The following is a 20,229-nucleotide window of genomic DNA, read 5'->3' as shown; positions in this document are numbered from 1 at the left end:
ATGAAACCATCTGCTTTTTTATCAAGTGGGTCTTTCAACATGCCAGAGTCCTCTAATGGTAGAGATACCTTTTTTGAGGATTTGGCTACAGCCCCATCAATTTTTGGGACTTTTTCCCAGGTCTCTGAATCCTTTTGTTCAAAAGGGTACCTCCTTTTTGATGTAGAAGGCAAGCTCCCTGACCTCTCCGGTTTTTTCCATTCCCTGTCAATTAGGGCCTTTATTTTCTCATTTACAGGGAAGGTGCGTTTTTTACTTTCCTCCAAACATCATATCCTCTAACGATTTAGGAGTCTTTTCCTCCTTCAGGCCCATCGTAGCCCTAATAGCTTTGACCAGCTTTTCCACATCCTCTGTTGGGAAACATGGACGGCCGCCTATATCGCTGTCCGAGGAGGATTCTGAGGACTGAGTAGAGGAAGAGGAGGTGGATGGGGACAAGGATCTTTCCCGCCCCTTCTGCCCTGGCGAGGCCTCAATCAGAATCCCTTCTATGACCTCTTTCATCCTTTTTAAGGGCTGCTTTTAGGGAACCATTCACCTCATGTTGTATTAGCGCCTTAAGGGTAGTTACCAAATCAGGGGTTTCCTCCTGTATAGTTTTATTTATACAGTCAGCGCAGAGGTCTTTCTGCCACTGATCTGCCAGCGGGTGTTTACATAGGGCGCATTCTATATTTTTGGTTTTGCTGCTGGCCTTCCTCGACCCCTAGTGATCAAACAGAGAAAAATGGAACCCCGTTACCATAAGGGTGACATTCACGTAGATCACTCACCACCGCTGTCAATCTGGGGTACCGATCTCGGAGGCTCCTCAGATGCACTCGTGACATTTCTTCTGGACGTCTCAGAGTCATGCCGGTCGCGTTTATGACTGCAGCTCCCACCACTCGAGCGGCTGCTCCTGGTATGCTGGCGGCTCGGCCTGGCATCTGGCGAGATCTCTTGCTGCTGCTGACGCTGTTGTCGCTGCTACTTACGCTGCTGCTCGTCTTGCCCCACTTGCATCATGAAGTTTTGGCATGAGTGCGTCTTCTGTGGTCATCTCCCTTATGTAAGGGAGATCCACTGCACTCTCCGCCTCCTCCGGTTACCCCCACAGCCCTTCCCCCGCCCTGCCACGCCGCCGGGATCTTCTCTTGCCGGCCGGCGTTTTTTCCCATGGGCGCCGCCATCTTGGATCCTGGAGCTGCCTCCCGACGTCATGCGGGCACGCCCCTTCCCAGCGTGCCCTGCGTGTGAAGTCAGAGGGGCGCGACCCGGAAGCGGCCGCTCCCTGACGCTGCGCTGTGCTTCCCACATGCGGCAGAGGGGGAGAGGGCGGCGCGGCAGCCACGGCAGAGCCCCAGGACCCCAGGCCGTGCTGATTCTGCGCCCGCTCGGACGCTGAGCCCCCGGGGGACCCGCGGATGGCGCTTCCCCCTCCCGACACACAGCGCTCAGGAACCAGCCTGATCTTCCACGCCGGCACGAGAGAGGGGCAGGTACGTGATCTTCAGTGCACGGGTCCCTGTCAGGACAGGAAACCCAACTGAAGCGAGGGAGAGGTACCGCCCCTTTTATCTTCAGTAGGGTTCCTGTCCTGACTGGGCGGATCCCCTCTCTCATGTGTGCAGTCATGGGAGACGGGAAAATCATGGTACTGTACAACACAGGAGATGCTGCTGCAGATCCGCAGCAGAATCCGCAATGTGTGCACTAGGGTGACCGGATCTCATATGGGGGGGGGAAAATGTCAGAATCTTGTTCATCTGGACCCCACAAAACGATTCCCCTTTCCAGATATTGAGAGAGCCAAAATTTGAGCTCGATCAAACGACGTTAACCCGTGCCGCTCGTCGCTCAAAGTTTGAAAAAATCCAAATTGAGGTATTTTAAGATTTAGGTATTTTCCATAGTCTGTAAGACTATAAAGAATGTGACAACAACATTGCAGAAATAGCCCTGACCAAATTTTCGAACCATTTGTGGCATTTGAATGCAGAGTTGGTGGGATTATCGTTTTTTGATCCCACCATTACAGACAATGAAAAGTTGTTAATGGCTAATAAATTGCTCAGTAGCACAGATGAACCATCAGAGCACGCTAACCTACATGAGTTGATAATTTTACATACCGTATATACTCGAGTATAAGCCGACCCGAGTATAAGCCGACCCCCCTAATTTTGCCACAAAAAACTGGGAAAACTTATTGACTCGAGTATAAGCCTAGGGTGGGAAATGCTCCATAGATTATTCCCCATATGCTGCCCCCATAAGAAGCTCCATAGATTATTCCCCCATATACTGCCCCCATAAGAAGCTCCATAGATTATTCCCCCATATACTACCCCCATTAGAAGCTCCATATTGTTCCCCCATATACTGCCCCCATTAGAAGCTCCATATTGTTCCCCCATATGCTGCCCCCATTAGAAGCTCCATATTGTTCCCCCATGTGCTGCCCCCATTAGAAGCTCCATATTGTTCCCCCATATACTGCCCCCATTAGAAGCTCCATATTGTTCCCCCATATGCTGCCCCCATTAGAAGCTCCATATTGTTCCCCCATATACTGCCCCCATTAGAAGCTCCATATTGTTCCCCCATATACTGCCCCCATTAGAAGCTCCATATTGTTCCCCCATGTGCTGCCCCCATTAGAAGCTCCATATTGTTCCCCCATATGCTGCCCCCATTAGAAGCTCCATATTGTTCCCCCATATGCTGCCCCCATTAGAAGCTCCATATTGTTCCCCCATGTGCTGCCCCCATTAGAAGCTCCATATTGTTCCCCCATGTGCTGCCCCCATTAGAAGCTCCTTAAGATTATTCCCCCATGTGCTGCCGCTGCTGCTGCATGTAAAAATAAAAAAATGACATACTCACCTCTCCGTCGCTGGGTGTCAGATTCTCACCTGTCCTGCGTCCATGGCTGCTCCCCGCTATGTGTCACGTCATCGGTCAGTGACGTTCACACTGCAGGGGGCGCGGCGTGCACTAACCACGTCACCGCGCCCTCTGCTGTCTGAAGTCACTGACCAATGACAGACAGCAGCAAGCAGCCATGGACGCAGGACAGGTGAGTATCGCTGTACTTACCCGTCCTGACGCTGTGTCTTGAGCCCCCAGCTTCTCCGCGCTCTCTTCCTGCCTTCAGTGGTCACATGGTGCCGCTCATTAATATGCGCATATTCATGAGTTTTAATGAGCGGCACCACGTGACCGCTGAAGGCAGGAAGAGAGAGCACGGGGAGAAGCTGGGGGCTCAAGAGACAGCGTCAGGACGGGTAAGTATGACCTGACACCCCCGCCCCCCCTCCCCTTCTGACCCCCCGGTGTATATGACTCGAATATAAGCCGAGAGGGGGACTTTCAGCCCCAAAAAACGGGCTGAAAATCTCGGCTTATATTCGAGTATATACGGTAGTTATCTTATCTATTCTAGAGCTTTTGTTACAGTAGTTTTTGAAACGTCAGAATATAATGCTCGGCATTTGCTTACAACTTGCAGGACATATTGCTTTTGTTCTTCATCTTTTGTCAGAAGGTCGTTAAAGTCGGTTACTTCCTACCTCTTAATTTTTTTTTTCCTAACTTTTGGATTTACAACCCTAGCGTGCTCTGATGGTTCATCTGTGCTACTGAGCAATTTATTAGCCATTAACAACTTTTCATTGTCTGTAATGGTGGGATCAAAAAACGATAATCCCACCAACTCTGCATTCAAATACCACAAATGGTTCGAAAATTTGGTCAGTGCTATTTCTGCAATGTTGTTGTCACATTCTTTATAGTCTAACAGACTATGCAAAATACCTAAATCTTAAAATACCTCAATTTGGATTTTTTCAAACTTTGAGCGACGAGCGGCACGGGTTAACGTCGTTTGAGCGAGCTCAAATTTTGGCTCTCTCAATATCTGGAAAGGGGAATCGTTTTGTGGGGTCCAGATGGACAAAATTCCGACATCGATTTTTTGCGGTCACCCTAGTGTGCACACACCCTTAAAGTGTTTTGCCATAATACGATCATATAAGTAAATCACAGAATAGCAGTCGGTACAAGCATTAAGACCCCTCAAAAAATTGTGATAAAAGGCTAGTTTACGTTCCATACACAATCAGAGAGTAAGGGTCCTGTTACACATAGCAACGCTCCAGCGATACAACCTGGTAAAGATCGCTGGTACATCGCTACATGGTCGCTAGTAAGCTGTCAAACAGGCAGATCTACTCAACAACGCAGCAACGATACGGCAATCTGTATATTGACCTCAGCTATTCTGATGACTCAGACCTCGATAGGCATGCTTCAGCATTGCCTTTTCCACGCCCCTCTGCTCCGATTGGTGGCCACTACTGCGCTATCACTACGCGGTTTGCTTCAGCGTCCCTGTCTGAGTTGCTAGTGCGCTATTTATTTGTGGATCTACAGTCACTGATACGGGGACACGCGATTATTATAACTGTACATGTTAAATGTTATGATTGCATATAATTGATAGCTGACCTATAAAAGGAAACGCTACAAAGATCCTAATTTGAGACCACCAATCGGTGCTGAGGGGGCGTTGAAAAGACAAGGCAAAATCACGCCTGCGTCCCTGAGTTCTGAGTCGCCAACGAAGATCGCTCGACGTTGTTATGGATAGATAACTGTTGAACAAATGATCGTCCAGACTACAGCCATCTCCCTGACTCTCATACCAAGAAGCTCTCCTGTGTTCCCTATCAAAGAATCATTGGCAGACTTATCTCACAGAGCACAATAAGGGTATGTGCACACGTTGCGAATTCTGCTGCGGATCCGCAGCGGATTTGACCCTGCAGATCCGCAGCAGATTCTGCTGCGTTGTAGAGTACCTTTAAAGTCAATGGAAAATGAAAAAAGCAGTGCACAAGCTGCGGATTGAAATCCGCAGCATGTCAATCCTTTGTGCGGAATGCGCAGCGGTTTGACACCTGCTCCATTATAAAAATCCGCAGGTGTCAAAACACAGGGGAAATCCGCACTAAATCCGCAGGTAAAGCGCAGGTCATTTGACCTGCGAATTTAGTAAAATCCGCGAGAAAAAAATCCGCAGCTCAATCCGCAACGTGTGAACATACCCTAAAGATTAACTACTGGATCCATCCCTCCCCCGACACCATGTAATGAGTGAAGAGTCAAGAGGCCCCCATTAATATTAGATTATAGTCTGATCCCACCAATATTGGAGAAATTAGCAGACTTAGTCTAATTTATATGCCTTTAGAGTGATATGAATTCTAAAATACTTTTGACTATCATCAGGAATAACACTAGTTTGTAACTCCTGGATCAGTTTTATGTAGGAGAAGAATCTACTGCAGATAAGAAAGTGACCCCAAAAGATCACGATTGCATACCTCAAAGTGTCAAGATGCATCAACTTTTAAATACAGGTTTATGACATACAAAAACCTAATTCCTAAAACTACTTTTGTCCATCCTAAATTCACAAATTCATTAAAAGAATTCTAAAATGACATTTGCGAATGACACAGAAGAACAGTTCCATGTAATAAAGAAGTCCCCAATTACAGTATGTTGAGAGCGAGAAGGATCTGGCCGTTGGAACTTCGACAGACTGTTCTTTTCCTCAGCTGGATGATGATTATATGTTGATGCCAGGGACATCTGGCAGAGACTTTCTACTAGAGAACACAGAGGCGCTCAGCAATGGGCTCCTGTGTATGGGGGGCCTTTAGTCAGGGACCTCTAAATCAATTCCTTCAAGGTGCATAGAGAGAAGAAAAAGAGGAAGAGAAGAGAGAAGACTACTTAAAGGTTTATCAAAGGAGAAAAAAAAAGTAGTCTGATCTAGGAAAAAAATGATTCCTTTCCCTCCCACAAGAAATAGCACTGCATTTTACTAGTTCATTGGTTGTGCCTGGGTATTGCAGCTTATTTCTCAACTCCATTCTAGTGAATTTGTCTAGTACCAGACTCAGCCCAATTTCTAAGTTCCTGATGTCTTGGGATCCTTCTTATATACCAAGCTGCAGGATCTGCTGATCCATTGTGAATGGTCACCTATTTACCGATTCCCACAGGCAGAATCTAACAAGCCGATTCTTTGGTTGGCTGTGGGATAAGCAGCTGTCCAAAGTGTTCTACAGCATTTTGTCGCCTTCTCCTACTAAATAAACACTCACATTAGGCAAAATGGCTAGTCGGAAGGTTAAATAAACTACTATTTGATTTCAAACATTCATAAATGTATACACTATTAACAGTCGTAGGTTATGGAATGTGATTAGCTCTGTTCATTATAAAAGTAACACAGAAATGTAATTTTTACTTCAAAATTGTCCTGCTATGTTATTATACTGGAAAAAGATTATCTACCTGCCCCTGAGGAATTTCATCCTTCTTCTCTCTGTCCATCATTGGTATGGGGGAAATACCAAGCCTTTTCATTTCATCACCCTTTAAAATAGAAATCCATGTACTCTATCAATAATCACACACAAAACTGTTGGAAGATTTCTTACCGCCAACTCCAACAAGCATTAACCTAAGAAATGGCAGACGTTGAAAACTACATTAGAACCAGACCACACTAAGAATATACAGTCATATGTTAAAGTCTGGGCACCCCTATTAATGTTAACCTTTTTTCTTTATAACAATTTTGGTTTTTGCAACAGCTTCTTCAGTTTCATATATCTAATAACTGATGGACTCAGTTATATTTCTGGATTCAAATGAGGTTTATTGTACTAACAGAAAATGTGCAATCTGCATTTTAACAAAATTTGACCGGTGCAAAAGTATGGGCACCCCTATCATTTTCTTGATTGGAACACTCCTAACTACTTTTTACTGACTTCCTGAAGCACTAAATTGGTTTTGTAACCTCATTGAGCTTTGAACTTCATAGCCAGGTGTATCAAATCATGAGAAAAGGTATTTAAGGTGGCCACTTGCAAGTAGTTCTCCTATTTGATTCTCCTATGAAGAGTGGCATCATGGGCTCCTCAAAACAACTCTCAAATGATATGAAAACAAAGATTATTCAACATAGCTTTTCAGGGGAAGGATACAAAAAGTTGTCTCAGAGATTTAACCTGTCAGTTTCCACTGTGAGGAACATAGTAAGGAAATGGAAGAACACAGGTACAGTTCTTGTTAAGCCCAGAAGTGGCAGGCCAAGAAAAATATCAGAAAGGCAGAGAAGAAGAATGGTGAGAACAGTCAAGGACAATCCACAGACCACCTCCAAAGACCTGCAGCATCATCTTGCTGCAGATGGTGTCACTGTGCATCGGTCAACAACGCAGCGCACTTTGCACAAGGAGACGCTGTATGGGAGAGTGATGCGAAAGAAGCCGTTTCTGCAAGCACGCCACAAACAGAGTCGCCTGAGGTATGCAAAAGCACATTTGGACAAGCCAGTTACATTTTGGAAGAAGGTCCTGTGGACTGATGAAATAAAGATTGAGTTGTTTGGTCATACAAAAAGGCGTTATGCATGGAGGCTAAAAAACCACCATGGTTACTTACCGGTAGCCGGTTTTTCCGGAACCCATGACAGCACCACCTGAGAGAGGGATCCGCCCCGCCAGGACAGGAACCTACTGAGACATAAGGGGCGGCACCTCTCCCCCGCTTCAGTTGGGTTACAGAGCATTGAGAGGACTTCCCGGTTAGTTACATGTTTAATCCAACACCACAACACTCAAAACACCCTACTAATTGTGCACACCCATACAGTGAAAAAGGGGGGGAATGTACGGGTGCTGTCATGGGTTCCGGAAAAACCGGCTACCGGTAAGTAACCATGGTGGTTTTCCCTTCACCCATGACAGCACCACCTGAGAGATTTTTGGAGACTTCGAAACACCTTAGGGAGGGACCACCGCTTGCAGCACCCTTCTACCAAAGGTTAAGTCAGCAGAGGAGGATAGATTTAATCTATAGTGCTTAAAGAAGGTTGAAGGTGAGGCCCAGGTAGCGGCCTTACAAATCTGTTCGATTGATACCTCTGCCTTTTCAGCCCAGGAGGTCGCCACGGCTCTGGTGGAATGAGCCTTGATGCCGTCAGGAATCGGGATACCACTAGCTGAATAGGCTACACTAATGGCTTCCCTAATCCATCTAGCAATAGTCCCTTTTGAAACCCCATAGCCTTTCCTGGCACCCTGAAAAGCTACGAATAGGGACTGTGACCTCCTCCACTGGCTAGTGGCAGATATATATTCTACGAGAGCCCTTTTAACATCCAGACTATGGAATTTTTCCTCCCCCAGATTTTTTGGATTTTCGCAAAAGGATGGAAGGACAATTTCCTGACCCCGATGGAAATCTGATACTACCTTGGGCAGATAACTGGGGTCTGTTCTTAAAACTACCCTATCCTGAAAGACTTACGTGTAAGGAGGATTTACTGAGAGAGCCTGTAAGTCGCTTATCCTGCGGGCTGATGTGAGGGCTACTAACAGGATTGTTTTTAGGGTCAAGAACTTTAGGGGTAGCTGATGTAATGGCTCATACGGATCTTTTGTAAGGGCTTCTAACACCAGGTTTAAATCCCAGGGGGCTATTCTGGGTATTGGAATAGGCTTAGCTCTATGGCAGGATTTAATAAATCTGGCTATCCACCTATCTGATGCCAGTTTGCAATTGTAGAGCGCCCCTAGTGCCGACACCTGAACCTTAAGTGTGTTTACTGCTAACCCCATCTGCAACCCAGATTGTAAGAACTCTAGGATGGCCCTAATTGGGGGTTCTTTTCCTAACAGCTTACCCAAGAACTGTAGGAACTTATCCCATGTTCTGCCGTAGATGTTAGTAGTCACCGGTTTCCTGCTTTTTAGCAGAGTGGCCACCAGCCCAGGGGAGAACCCCCTATCCATTAAAAGCGACCTTTCAAATTCCACGCCGTCAGATGGAATCCTTTGACCTGAGCGTGCAATATTGGACCCTGAGCTAGTAGGTCCGGGATTTCTGGCAGAACCCATGGATCGGAGGGACATCTTCCGTAGCAGAGCAAACCAGGGCCTTTTTGGCCAGAATGGAGCTATTAGAATCACCCTGGCTTGATCGTTTCTGATTTTTCTTACCACAGTTGGGATCAGAGCTACTGGGGGGAACGCGTAAGCCAGTCTGAAGTTCCACTGGATGTGCAACGAGTCCACTGCCCATGGATTTTCCCTCGGGTTTAGAGAGCAGAACCTTTCTGTTTGCCTGTTGTGCTTGTTTGCAAAGAGGTCTATCACCGGTTCCCCCCAAAGCTGAATTATCTTTTGAAAAATGGACCGGTTTAGCGCCCATTCTCCTTGCCTCAGGGTATTGCGACTCAGGAAATCTGCCTCTATGTTTTCTGCCCCTTTTATGTGTAGGGCTGTCACGGAGTGTAGGTGTTCCTCTGCACTGTTCAGAATGTCTGTTGCTGCTTCCATTAAGGAGTGTGATTTTGTCCCACCTTGGTGGTTGATGTATGCCACTGCTACCTTGTTGTCTGACATGATGCGTACGTCTCGACCCTGGAGTAGCGGAATGAAGTGGCTTAGGGCCTTGCCCACTGCCCACAGTTCTCTCAGGTTGGAGGATGCCTTCCTTTCTTGAGGTGTCCAGGAACTCTGACCTATGAGGCCCCTTAGGTGTGCCCCCCACCCCGAGGAGCTTGCATCTGTTAAAATTATATCTGTCGCCTGTCTGTCCCATGGTATTCCTAAGGTCAGATTTGTCCCGTTCAACCACCAGTTGAGAGAGTCTCTGGTTTTTGAGGAAAGCTCCAGTTTCCCTTCCAAACGCCCTCTTAGCGATCTTTGTGCTCTTAGTATCTCCCCCTGGAGTTGCCAGGTGTGAAACTGAGCCCACCTGACCGCCGGAATACAGGATGTTAGGGTACCTAGTAGGGACATTGCTTTTCTTAATGTCATACATGGTTGGTTTCGGCCCGCCAAGGCCAGATTTTGTACCTTCTCTATCTTGGACTCTGGGAGCAGACACTCTTGCCTTTCTGAGTCCAGTATAAATCCTAGGAAGGTCTGTTTCTTTAGGGGTTGTAGTTTTGATTTTTTGAAATTGACTATCCACCCTAATTCTTGCAAGGTGTTGATCACCTGAGTCAACTGTGCTGTACAGTGGTCCTCTGAACTGCCCACTATAAGAAAATCGTCCAGGTATGGTATTATGACCGTATCGTGAATCCGGAGAAAGGCTGTCACTTCCGCTATGACCTTGGTGAAGACCCTCGGGGCTATGGATATGCCAAACGGAAGAGCCCTGAACTGAAAGTGCCTTAGTGTGCCCTGAATATAAAGCGCTACCCTCAGGTATTTCTGGTAATCTGGATGGATAGGGATGTGATAATACGCATCCTTTAAATCGACTACGGCCATGAAGCAATCTTGATGTAGCAGCTTTACTGCCGTAGTCACTGATTCCATCTTGAAGGTCGGGTTCCTTATCCAAAGATTGAGGCGTCTGAGATTTATGATTGTCCTGAACGACTGATCTGGTTTTTTTATTAGAAAAAGGGGTGAATAAAACCCCTTTCCTTCCTGTAAGCGTGGCACCTCGGACAGTACCCGCTTGTCTATCAGGCTCAGGATTTCTGTTTCTAAGGCCAGTTGTTCTTCGGTCATCTTCCTGATAGGTGTGATGACGACCACGGGTTTTGGCTGACGAATAAAGGGGATTTTCAGGCCTTCTTTTAGGATGCTCAGAATCCAGGTATTGGAGGAGATCTTTTCCCAGGCCTGGAAAAAGAGTGCCAATCTCCCTCCTACTGGAATACCGGCGTCATTGTGGTGACTTTTTTGAGGTGGAGGTGCCTCCACCAAACATAAACCCTGATTCTTTCTTTCTTTTATCCTCCCATCTTCTCCTGTCAGCTGGAGGACGTCCTCTATTGAATCTCCCCCTCCGAAAGGGCTGTCTCCTCTGATCCATAGGGAATCTGGGGAAGCCTTTTTTCTTATCGCCTGCTTTCTCCAGAATATCGTCCAAGTTCTTGCCGAACAGGAATCGACCATCGCAGGGGAGAGAGCACAATTTGGCCTTGGACTGAAGGTCACCCGGACAGCCCTTAAGCCATAACGCGCGTCTAGCAGCATTTGATAGTGACGCTGCTCTGGCTGTCAATCGCATAGAGTCCGCCGAGGTATCTGCCAAAAAAGCCGCTGCCCCATGCAAGAGATACATGTCTGATAAGATCTTCTCTCTTGGGACCCTTGACGCCAGCTTCTCTTCTAACTGCTGCAGCCAGATCATAAGGGAGCGTGCCGTGCAGGTGCACGCTATCGCCGGCTTTAGACCTCCTGCTGTCGCTTCCCATGCGTGCCTCAAATATGAGTCCGCTTTTTTGTCCAGCGGGTCTCTAAGAACCCCTGCATCTTCCAAGGGCAGGGCCGACCTTTTGGAAGATCTGGACACCGCTGTATCTATTTTTGGGACTTTGTCCCATACCTCCGTATCCTTGTATTCAAAGGGGTATCGTCTCTTAGAGGCGGATGGAAGGGCCCCCGATTTTTCAGGCTTTTTCCACTCCTTCTCAATAAGCGCCTGGATTTTCGCGTTTACTGGAAAGGTTCGTTTTTTCCTCTCCTGAAGCGCCCCAAACATGACGTCCTCTAGGGTTTTAGCCGCCCTTTCTTCCTGTAGGCCCATTGTGGTTCTAATGGCCTTTAGGAGGGCATCTGTATCTTCTACAGGGAAACATGGCTTACCCCCTGTGTCACTATCTGAGGAGTCTGAGGAGGATGATTTTTCCGCCTGAGATGATACTGACGCGGAATCTGAGGGGGAACTAGGGAAATCCTTTCTGCTTTTTTTTCCCTTTTTTCAATAAGGACTTAATTGAGCCTTCCATTTCTGACCTGAGGGCAGATATTAGATTGGCTGCGAAACTAGGCGCTTCCTCCGCCATAGTCCGCTGAATGCACGAAGCACAGAGATCTTTTTGCCAGTCTCTTGCTAGGGGAGATTTACATATAGCACAATCCCTATTCTTCTTCTTGCTTCCCGCTTTTCTGGGCCTTTCCTACAGGGTGAAGCATACAATAGAAAACCCCTATTAATATACTGTTAACATTCACGAAGATCACTCACCACCCGTAATCAAGGGTACCGGACTTGGAGGCTGCATCGGAGCACCTGGCCCGCGCTCTTTGGACTTTGAGGAGTGCCCCGACCTGCGGCTGGGGCGACTGCTGCTTGAATGGCTTCCATGCTTCCTGCCAGAGGGCTGTGAGGGAGGCAGGGACGCTGAACGTTCCTGCTCGGACTCCATTTTGCACCGCCGATCTACAGCTGTCTTCCTCCTTTTAAATTGCATGCCTCCGCCTGGTGAGCGTCTTCCTCCCCTCCCCCCTGCGACCGCCGGCTCAGCGCTTCAGAAGCCGGCCGGCGTCGCACCCAGCGCCATTACACCGTCGCCTTCTGCTGACGTCAGCCGGCGCACCCAGCATTCCAAGCGCCGCTGACGTCAGCGGCCGGAAGACGCCAGCGTCTCTCCCCTACCACGGGGATCGAGATGCGGCGTGCGCGAGGGGAGGGCGGCACGGTGGGGGCTTCCCGGAGCCACCGGAATCCCATCCACGCCCGCACGAACCCGGAGCCCCAGGGACCCCGGGGACTGCGCTTCCAGGACCCGACGGCCGGCGCTACAGGTAAGCTACCTGTTCTTCCCGCGCCGGGACGGGCCTGGGTCTTATCTTTTTCTTCGCCCATGACAGGCACCGCCACAGTGGGATTCCTTCCAGGACAGGAACCCAACTGAAGCGGGGGAGAGGTGCCCAGTAGGTTCCTGTCCTGGCGGGGCGGATCCCTCTCTCAGGTGGTGCTGTCATGGGTGAAGGGAAAACACAGCATTCCAAGAAAAACACTTACTACCCACAGTAAAATTTGGTGGAGGTTCCATCATGCTTTGCGGCTGTGTGGCCAATGCCGGCACCGGGAATCTTGTTAAAGTTGAGGGTCGCATGGATTCAACTCCGTATCAGCAGATTCTTGACAATAATGTGCAAGAATCAGTGACGAAGTTGAAGTTACGCAGGGGATGGATATTTCAGCAAGACAATGATCCCAAACACCGCTCCAAATCTACTCAGGCATTCATGCAGAGGAACAATTACAATGTTCTGGATTGGCCATCCCAGTCCCCAGACCTGAATATCATTGAACATCTGTGGGATGATTTGAAGCGGGCTGTCTATGCTCAGCGACCATCAAACTTAACTGAACTGGAATTGTTTTGTAAACAGGAATGGTCACAAATACCTTCATCCAGGCTCCAGGAACTCATTAATAGCTACAGGAAGGGACTAGAGGCTGTTATTTTTGCAAAAGGAGGATCTACGAAATATTGATGTCACTTTTATGTTGAGGTGCCCATACTTTTGCACCGGTCAAATTTTTTTTAAATGCAGATTGCACATTTTCTGTTAGTACAATAAACCTCATTTGAATCCAGAAATATAACTGAGTCCATCAGTTATTAGATATATGAAACTGAAATAGCTGTTGCTAAAAACCAAAATTGTTATAAAGAAAAAAGGTTAACATTAATAGGGGTGCCCAAACTTTAACATATGACTGTACATATGTACGTGTATATAACACCTGAATTCGCTTTCTACATGTAAAAAAGGGGCAAATTAAAAATTGATATATCTTAGCAGATAAACTATTTTGACATAAGTCCGGAGTGTGTTACACCACACAAAAGCTGCGTGTTCTATTCAGTAGATGAGATGTGAGCTGCTGAGTACATAGTGTGTGACCTGATCATATCCTATCATTACAACACAGCTATGGTCATCCACTGTTACTCTCTCCATTCTGTAAGTACTCTACGTATGCCAATTCCCAAAGGTACTTGTATTCATTTCCAAAAACGTACCTCTGCCCAGAATTCAGCATATATGTCATCAGCGATCATTCTGGTTACAGGCCAAAATTTTGTCACAGAGCAAAGGTCACATGCGGTCATCATTAAACCTATTAAACGATCCCTGAAACAAAACACAAGATACAAATTGAGCTTACTAATACAAAAACCTATCACATGTATGACTGTACACAGTGCATAACGATAGTAACAACCTTTTTGGATGTTTATAGTTAAACTTTTATTAGGCAACTTGTGTATATTGCATATCACATATATCCCAAGTAAAGCATTAAAGGAGTAACTCATGAGGAAGACTGCTTAGTAAAGTCGAAACGCGTCGGCTGGGTCATGTTGACCATGTAAATTTTTCTTTTGTATGCACTTTATTTTCTTTTGAAAATAAAAAGAAAAGGAAAATCCAGTCCTGTTGAGCCGGATTCCAATTTTTTCTATTTTCCTTAAAATCTTGTCCCCAAATTACATTTCTCTTTTGGATCCCACAACTTTTTTCAGTTGCAATCATTTGATAAGCAAATGGTCCATTGATAATGATGTTACAAACTTGTTGTTTCGCCTTCTGGTATCATTTTGATTTCTTTGTTAGAAATGTTACATATTGTATCCAGTGGTAGAGGAAAGTAGCGGTTCTAGTGTACCGATTCTTATAGGCTGGTGTATACAAATAGCCCATGTACTTAATGATCCTGGCAGTAGATCCGTGTTAGGAATCATATGGGACAACCAACACTCAATAGTTTGAGGACTTTCTGAGAGTGAATCAAAGAACACAAGGGTGCAAATGTATCGGCAATGTCTGCACACATGAGCTTTAAAAAAAAAAAAAAAAAATCTTTGAAGTTAAAATAAAGTAACGGAAGAAAACACTTAGCCAGTGGCCCCTGACACTGTGCAAATGTCCTTTATGTCCTGATCCAAATTCTACATTTTGAATTTAGCGATCACTGTGTCATGTGGTACATAACTCCGTTTATTACCTGTGCACTTGGTTGTTGAAGTTTAGGGCTCCTGTTTGGTGAAGCTCTTCCAGATGTTTTCTATTTCCAAAGTACAGTGCAAGGTCTGTGGCAATAATGGCTTTGCGGATTATCTCTAATACTTGCTCATACTCGTTGGAACTCAAGTTAGAGAAGATATTGTGCCCTTCCAGCTATGTGAAACAATAAAACATAGATAAAAAGCACAATGTCCTATGTTTTCCACTGATACATTCAAATTCAAAGGAGGTTTTTTTACTCTCTAGAGCTCATCTATAGAAAACTAAAAAGTATGAGAGATGGTATCTTATTAGAGAAAAAAAGAACATCTAAAATTTCAAATATGAATAATGGACACCATGGTCTGTCCTATATACATCAAAAAGTTCAAATCAGGAATAGGGGTGCATGATTTTATGTTAGCACTATGAATTAAAGGGGTTGTCCAGCACCTTTATATTGATGGCCTATCCTCAGGATAGGTCATCAATGTCTGATTGGTGTGGGTGCGACACCCGGCAGGCCCTGCTGATCAGCTGTTCCAGGTGCTCCCGGAAGTGCTCAGTTGCGGAGCTGTGTGGCGCAGCAAATCTTAGTCATCTATATAGTGGCTGCTCCCTGGTACTTTATATCTGCTCCCTTTTTCAATCAATAGGAGGTGGATGTGCAGTACAATATACAGTTGATGGAGCCGTGCTGTGCAACTCTGCAACCGAGAATTTCTGGCCTCTCCCAACATCAGGAACAGCCCTGATCAGATATTAATGACCTAACCAAACAATAGGCCATCATTGTAAAGTCTTGGACAACCACGTCAAGTATTTACTCTGTATTTAATAAGCAATTTTTCCACCTTCTTGCATAAACCCCATCACTTATAATACAAAGAACAAAATAAAGAAAAGCTTGATGACAAAGTTGTTGTCTCCTATTATTTCATGGTGCCCAAAAGTGCCTAGTTTTATACCATTACTCATACCCTTCTACTACATAGAAGCAAGTGTATGACCTATCAATATGTAATGTTTGTAGAAATACTTTTATATTTGCCATGCTATTTTTGAGAATAATGTCATGCAAATATAAATAACTGCACTATGTGAAAAGAGACCCACCAATTACTGTTACCTAGCCTCCCTTCCCCTTAGGACAACGTCAAATTAAAATCACAACAGAGTAGATCTCCTAGACATCATGGAAAAGGCATATAGCCTTAAGACCCCGTTACACATAACGATGTCCCAGCGATCCCTCCAACGATCCGACATGGATGGGATCGCTGGGACATCGTTAGACAGCCCCTCCAGCGATCAGGACCAGCGGGCAAGCTGGTTTCCAATGTAAACAGCGGGTATCTAAGAGCCGCGCGGCTGTTAGATACCCGCTGTTTACATTGGAAACCAGCGTCACTGATCACTGGTCTCTCGCTGCCACACGCAGCGATGCACGCTGGCCAGCGGGAGACCAACGATCAAAAAACGGCCCAGGACGATGGAGCGCGATCAGCGATTCCCGGCAGGGGGGCCGGACGCTGATCCATGTCACACACAGAGATATTGCTGGCAAGATCACTGTGACGTCACAAAATCAGTGATCTCGCTGGCGATATCGCTGTCTGTGACGGGGCCTTAACATTCATTTTCTGGTCTGGGATTTCACCACAATTCGGAGACTTGATCTACTTCACTCCATTGTGGTGTAAGATAATACTAGTCAGGTGGATTCACACACCAGACATTTTGTTGCAGACATTTGTCTGTCACATCACTCTAAATATGCAAATCTCTACAGAGATTAAGGGCCCCGTCACACAGAGTGACGCACCAGCGATCCCGACAATGATATTACCTTGTCAGGATCGCTGGTGTGTCGCTACATGATCGCTAGTGAGCTGCCAAACAGGCAGCTTCACCAGCGATCAGCACCAGCGACACGTGGGTAACAAGCGAAGCACAACGCTTAGTTACCCACTGTGTACCTTAGTTACCAGCGCGCTGGTGCAGGGAGCTGGTAACCAAGGTACACATCAGGTTTCTAAGCTGCGCGCGGCGCTTAGAAACCCGATGTGTACCTTGATTACCGGCTCCCTGCACCAGCGCGCTGGTAACTAAGGTACACATCGGGTTTCTAAGCGCTGCGCGCCGCTTAGAAATCCGATGTTTACCTTAGTTACCAGCGGCAGCTCGCTGATCTCCCGCCTGTCACGCGCAGCGATGCGTGCTGGCCAGCGGGAGACCAGTGATCAAAAAAATGTCCTGGCCATTCCAGGACGATCAGCGATACCCAGCAGGGGGGGCCAGTCGCTGAGAAGTGTCACACACAGCGATCTCGCTGTGTGATGGGGGCTTAAGACAGGATATTTATTGCAACCTATTGGGGGTAGCAATCTTAAAAGTCATTATTGATACTTTAAGGAGATTTGCCAAATGACTTGAGATAAAAAGCCACCTCAGAACCTCCATTTGTAGACAGGTATTTTAAGCCCCCTTTACACATAACGATGTCCCAGCGATCCCATCAACGATCCGACATGATGGGATTGCTGGGACATCGTTAGACAGTCCCAGCGATCAGGACCAGCGACGCTGGTTTCTAATGTAAACATCGGGTATCTAGGAGCCGCGGGTCCTGGATACCCGATGTTTACATTAGAAACCAGCGTCGCTGATCTCTGGTCTCTTGCTGTCACACGCAGCGATGCGTGCTGGCCAGCGGGAGACCAGCAATCGAAAAACGGCCCTGGCCGATGCTGCATGATCAGCGATAACCGGAAGGGGGGGCGGTCGCTGATCCCAGTCACACACCGCGATCTCGCTGGCGAGATTGCTGATGTCACAAAATCAGTGATCTCGCTAGCGAGATCGCTGTATGTGACGGGGCCTTAAGAGTGCTTGTCCCTCATCAGTGTAAAGCATGTCTAATTTGGCCAAGTGAGAGGCCTTTGACAAATGGTGTAAGGCAGCAATTCCCAAACTCCAGTCCTCGCTGCTTCCACCAGATCAGGTTTTCAGGATTTCCCTAGTATTACACAGGTGATGCAATTATCAAGGCATTAAAAACTGATTTTAAGAAAATATGTTGTTCTGATGGGTTTCATGAGGACTGAAGTTTGAAAAACACTGATCTAAGGGGTAATGTTCCTCCTTGTGGCAGGTGCCAAGCTGGAGTAAGGAGACTTATAGGCCATGCAATGCTCCTCTAGGAATTTAAATAAGCAAGTATCCTCCTCTGAAAGGAAGAGGACTTCTACTCTACTATCACTCAATCTGAATGGAACATGCAGAAATCCACTTGATTGTCACCAAAACAACCCCATTCAGATAAATGGAACGGATGCTGAGTTGCAAAAATTTATGCAACACAAAATGTTCTCATTATAAATCTACCCTCAATAGAAAATTATGATGAAAACAGCAACCACCTATTTTTGTTAATCCCCTCAGATAGCTGGGAGGTACTTGCATCGCATGATCAAATATAAAGCACCAGTGTGGCACAGGTCAGAGTGTGATTCTAAAATCATTGTCTTGTTACACAGCATGTTAAATGGTTAATTTCAGGACCTAACACTACACAAGGCTTCTTCTAATAGTCACAATCACTGCTTTCTATGGAAGCCAAATTAATGTCATGTTACATCTTGCTACTTTTACATGGCTCCCTGGAGGACACTTTCACTGTTCTTACCTGCAGAATTGACACAGTTTGGGAGAAGTGATGTTGCTCCATTGTTGAGGTGGAATATAATGCTGCCAAGGGATGATCAAATTTTTGTAAGTAGCTGTTCGTGTACCCCCGGTGATCTAGGTCATGACATAAGCATGCTATCAAGAGCCCTTTTCTCTAGAACAAAAAGGAAATTAAATAAAAGAAAATTGTTTTACGACATATTTTACATCACACACTTGAAATTGATTATGAATTATGTTTGTATAAAAGAATAGAAATTATTTACTGTAGGTTTAAGGAACTTAAAGGGAAGGTGCCGTGTTTTTTCATAATTTAATGTAAAAAAGAAAATAGTATAAAAAGATATTGTCCCCTAAGCTTGACTCAGTGGTGTGTATGGTTTGTTTTTTGTACGGTATTAATGCAGCCACTGGGGGCTGCCATCTTACCTTGCTGGCTGCTGAACGGCACTTTCCATGGTTATTTACGGCAGTCCCTGGGCATAAGACATAACAGTCGGCTCCCGACCCTATCTCTTTCATTGCAGCAGCATCAGGAGTGAACCGGGCACGCCTCTGTGGGCAGCTCAATTCACAGCTGTAGGTGTGGCCAGGCGCCATCTTATTAGAGCTCAGTGCGTTCCCTTTAGCTCCATTTACACTCCATTGCAAGCCCTGGATGCTGTACTGTTCCAGCATAACGGCTTGGATGTTCACTCTGCACATACCAGCTGCAGGAGAGGAACCAGGATGAGCTGCTGGAGACCGAGCTGCTCTTTCCAAAACACCCGACCAGCTGCAGCCCCAGCTCTTGCAAAACATAGGAGGAGCTGCTCCCTGCTGTTTCAAAACACTTGGCCATCTGCTGAACATCTAATCCTAACCTGTGTGATACTGATTGCTGAGCCATGTGTCTAATCCTCTCCTGTGTGATATTGTCTGCTGATCCGTGTATCTAATCCTATCCTGTGTGATGCTGACTGCTGAGCTGTGTATCTAATCCTCTCGTGTGATACAGTCTGCTGAGCCGTGTATCTAATCATATCCTGTGTGATACAGTCTGCTGATCCGTGTATCTAATCCTATCCCGTGTGATACTGACTGCTGATCCGTGTATCTAATCCTATCCCGTGTGATACTGACTGCTGAGCCGTGTATCTAATCCTATCCATTGTGATACTGCTCTCCTGAAATACTCTGTGCTGCTGTCACCCTGCTGGATTTATGTGTGAACTACATGGTGGTATTGTGTATGAACTATATGGCGGTATTATGTGTGAAGTATATGGTGGTATTATGTGAGAACACTATGGCAGTATTATCTACTAAAAGGGGACCCATTCTAGGGTGGTTCTGACTGAGCACCTGCACACGGGTCAGGGGTAATAGTTAGGTGCAGTCAGGGGAGGGCTGGTGAGGCAGCTGAAGAGAGGGGTCTCATTTTTATCGCTACGGAATGGCTACATTTCCCCCATCCTGCTTCCCAGTGTCACCCCAGACTGTGCCTATCACCTCGCTTTCACACATCGCCAGGACAGGATCTGAGGAGGGGAATGTGGTCTTTGCATGCAAAGTCTGGATCAGAACAGGCCATCAGCAGAAATGTTTCCTGGATTTCTGTGGTGCTGTCACCCTGCTCCTCCCCATATACCTCCCTCTGTGCCCCCCATAGACCAGAACACTGCTCTCCTGAAATACTCTGTGCTGCTGTCACCCT

The 20,229-nt window shown here is 46.4% G+C and overlaps 1 protein-coding gene across 5 annotated transcripts in view; it reads right to left on the bottom strand.

Moving 5' to 3' along the window:
• The window catches only part of PDE10A (phosphodiesterase 10A), a 785,858-nt gene that overhangs the window by 36,965 nt on the left and 728,664 nt on the right, over positions 1–20,229 (bottom strand). For all 5 annotated transcript variants that reach the window (XM_073560146.1, XM_073560147.1, XM_073560151.1 and 2 more), the window contains 4 exons: positions 18,532–18,687; positions 14,845–15,017; positions 13,859–13,970; positions 6,355–6,435 (listed from right to left, as the gene is read on the bottom strand). In XM_073560146.1, the coding sequence (XP_073416247.1) occupies positions 6,355–6,435; positions 13,859–13,970; positions 14,845–15,017; positions 18,532–18,687 (522 nt within the window). The remainder of the gene's footprint in view (positions 1–6,354; positions 6,436–13,858; positions 13,971–14,844; positions 15,018–18,531; positions 18,688–20,229) is intronic.

The sequence above is a fragment of the Dendrobates tinctorius genome, unplaced genomic scaffold (assembly GCF_039654945.1).
Source record: "Dendrobates tinctorius isolate UK_male_01 unplaced genomic scaffold, ASM3965494v1 ptg000293l, whole genome shotgun sequence".
Taxonomy (NCBI): domain Eukaryota; kingdom Metazoa; phylum Chordata; class Amphibia; order Anura; family Dendrobatidae; genus Dendrobates; species Dendrobates tinctorius.
Note: the sequence above shows the minus strand (reverse complement) of the source record. Positions and strands in the feature narration are given on the sequence as shown.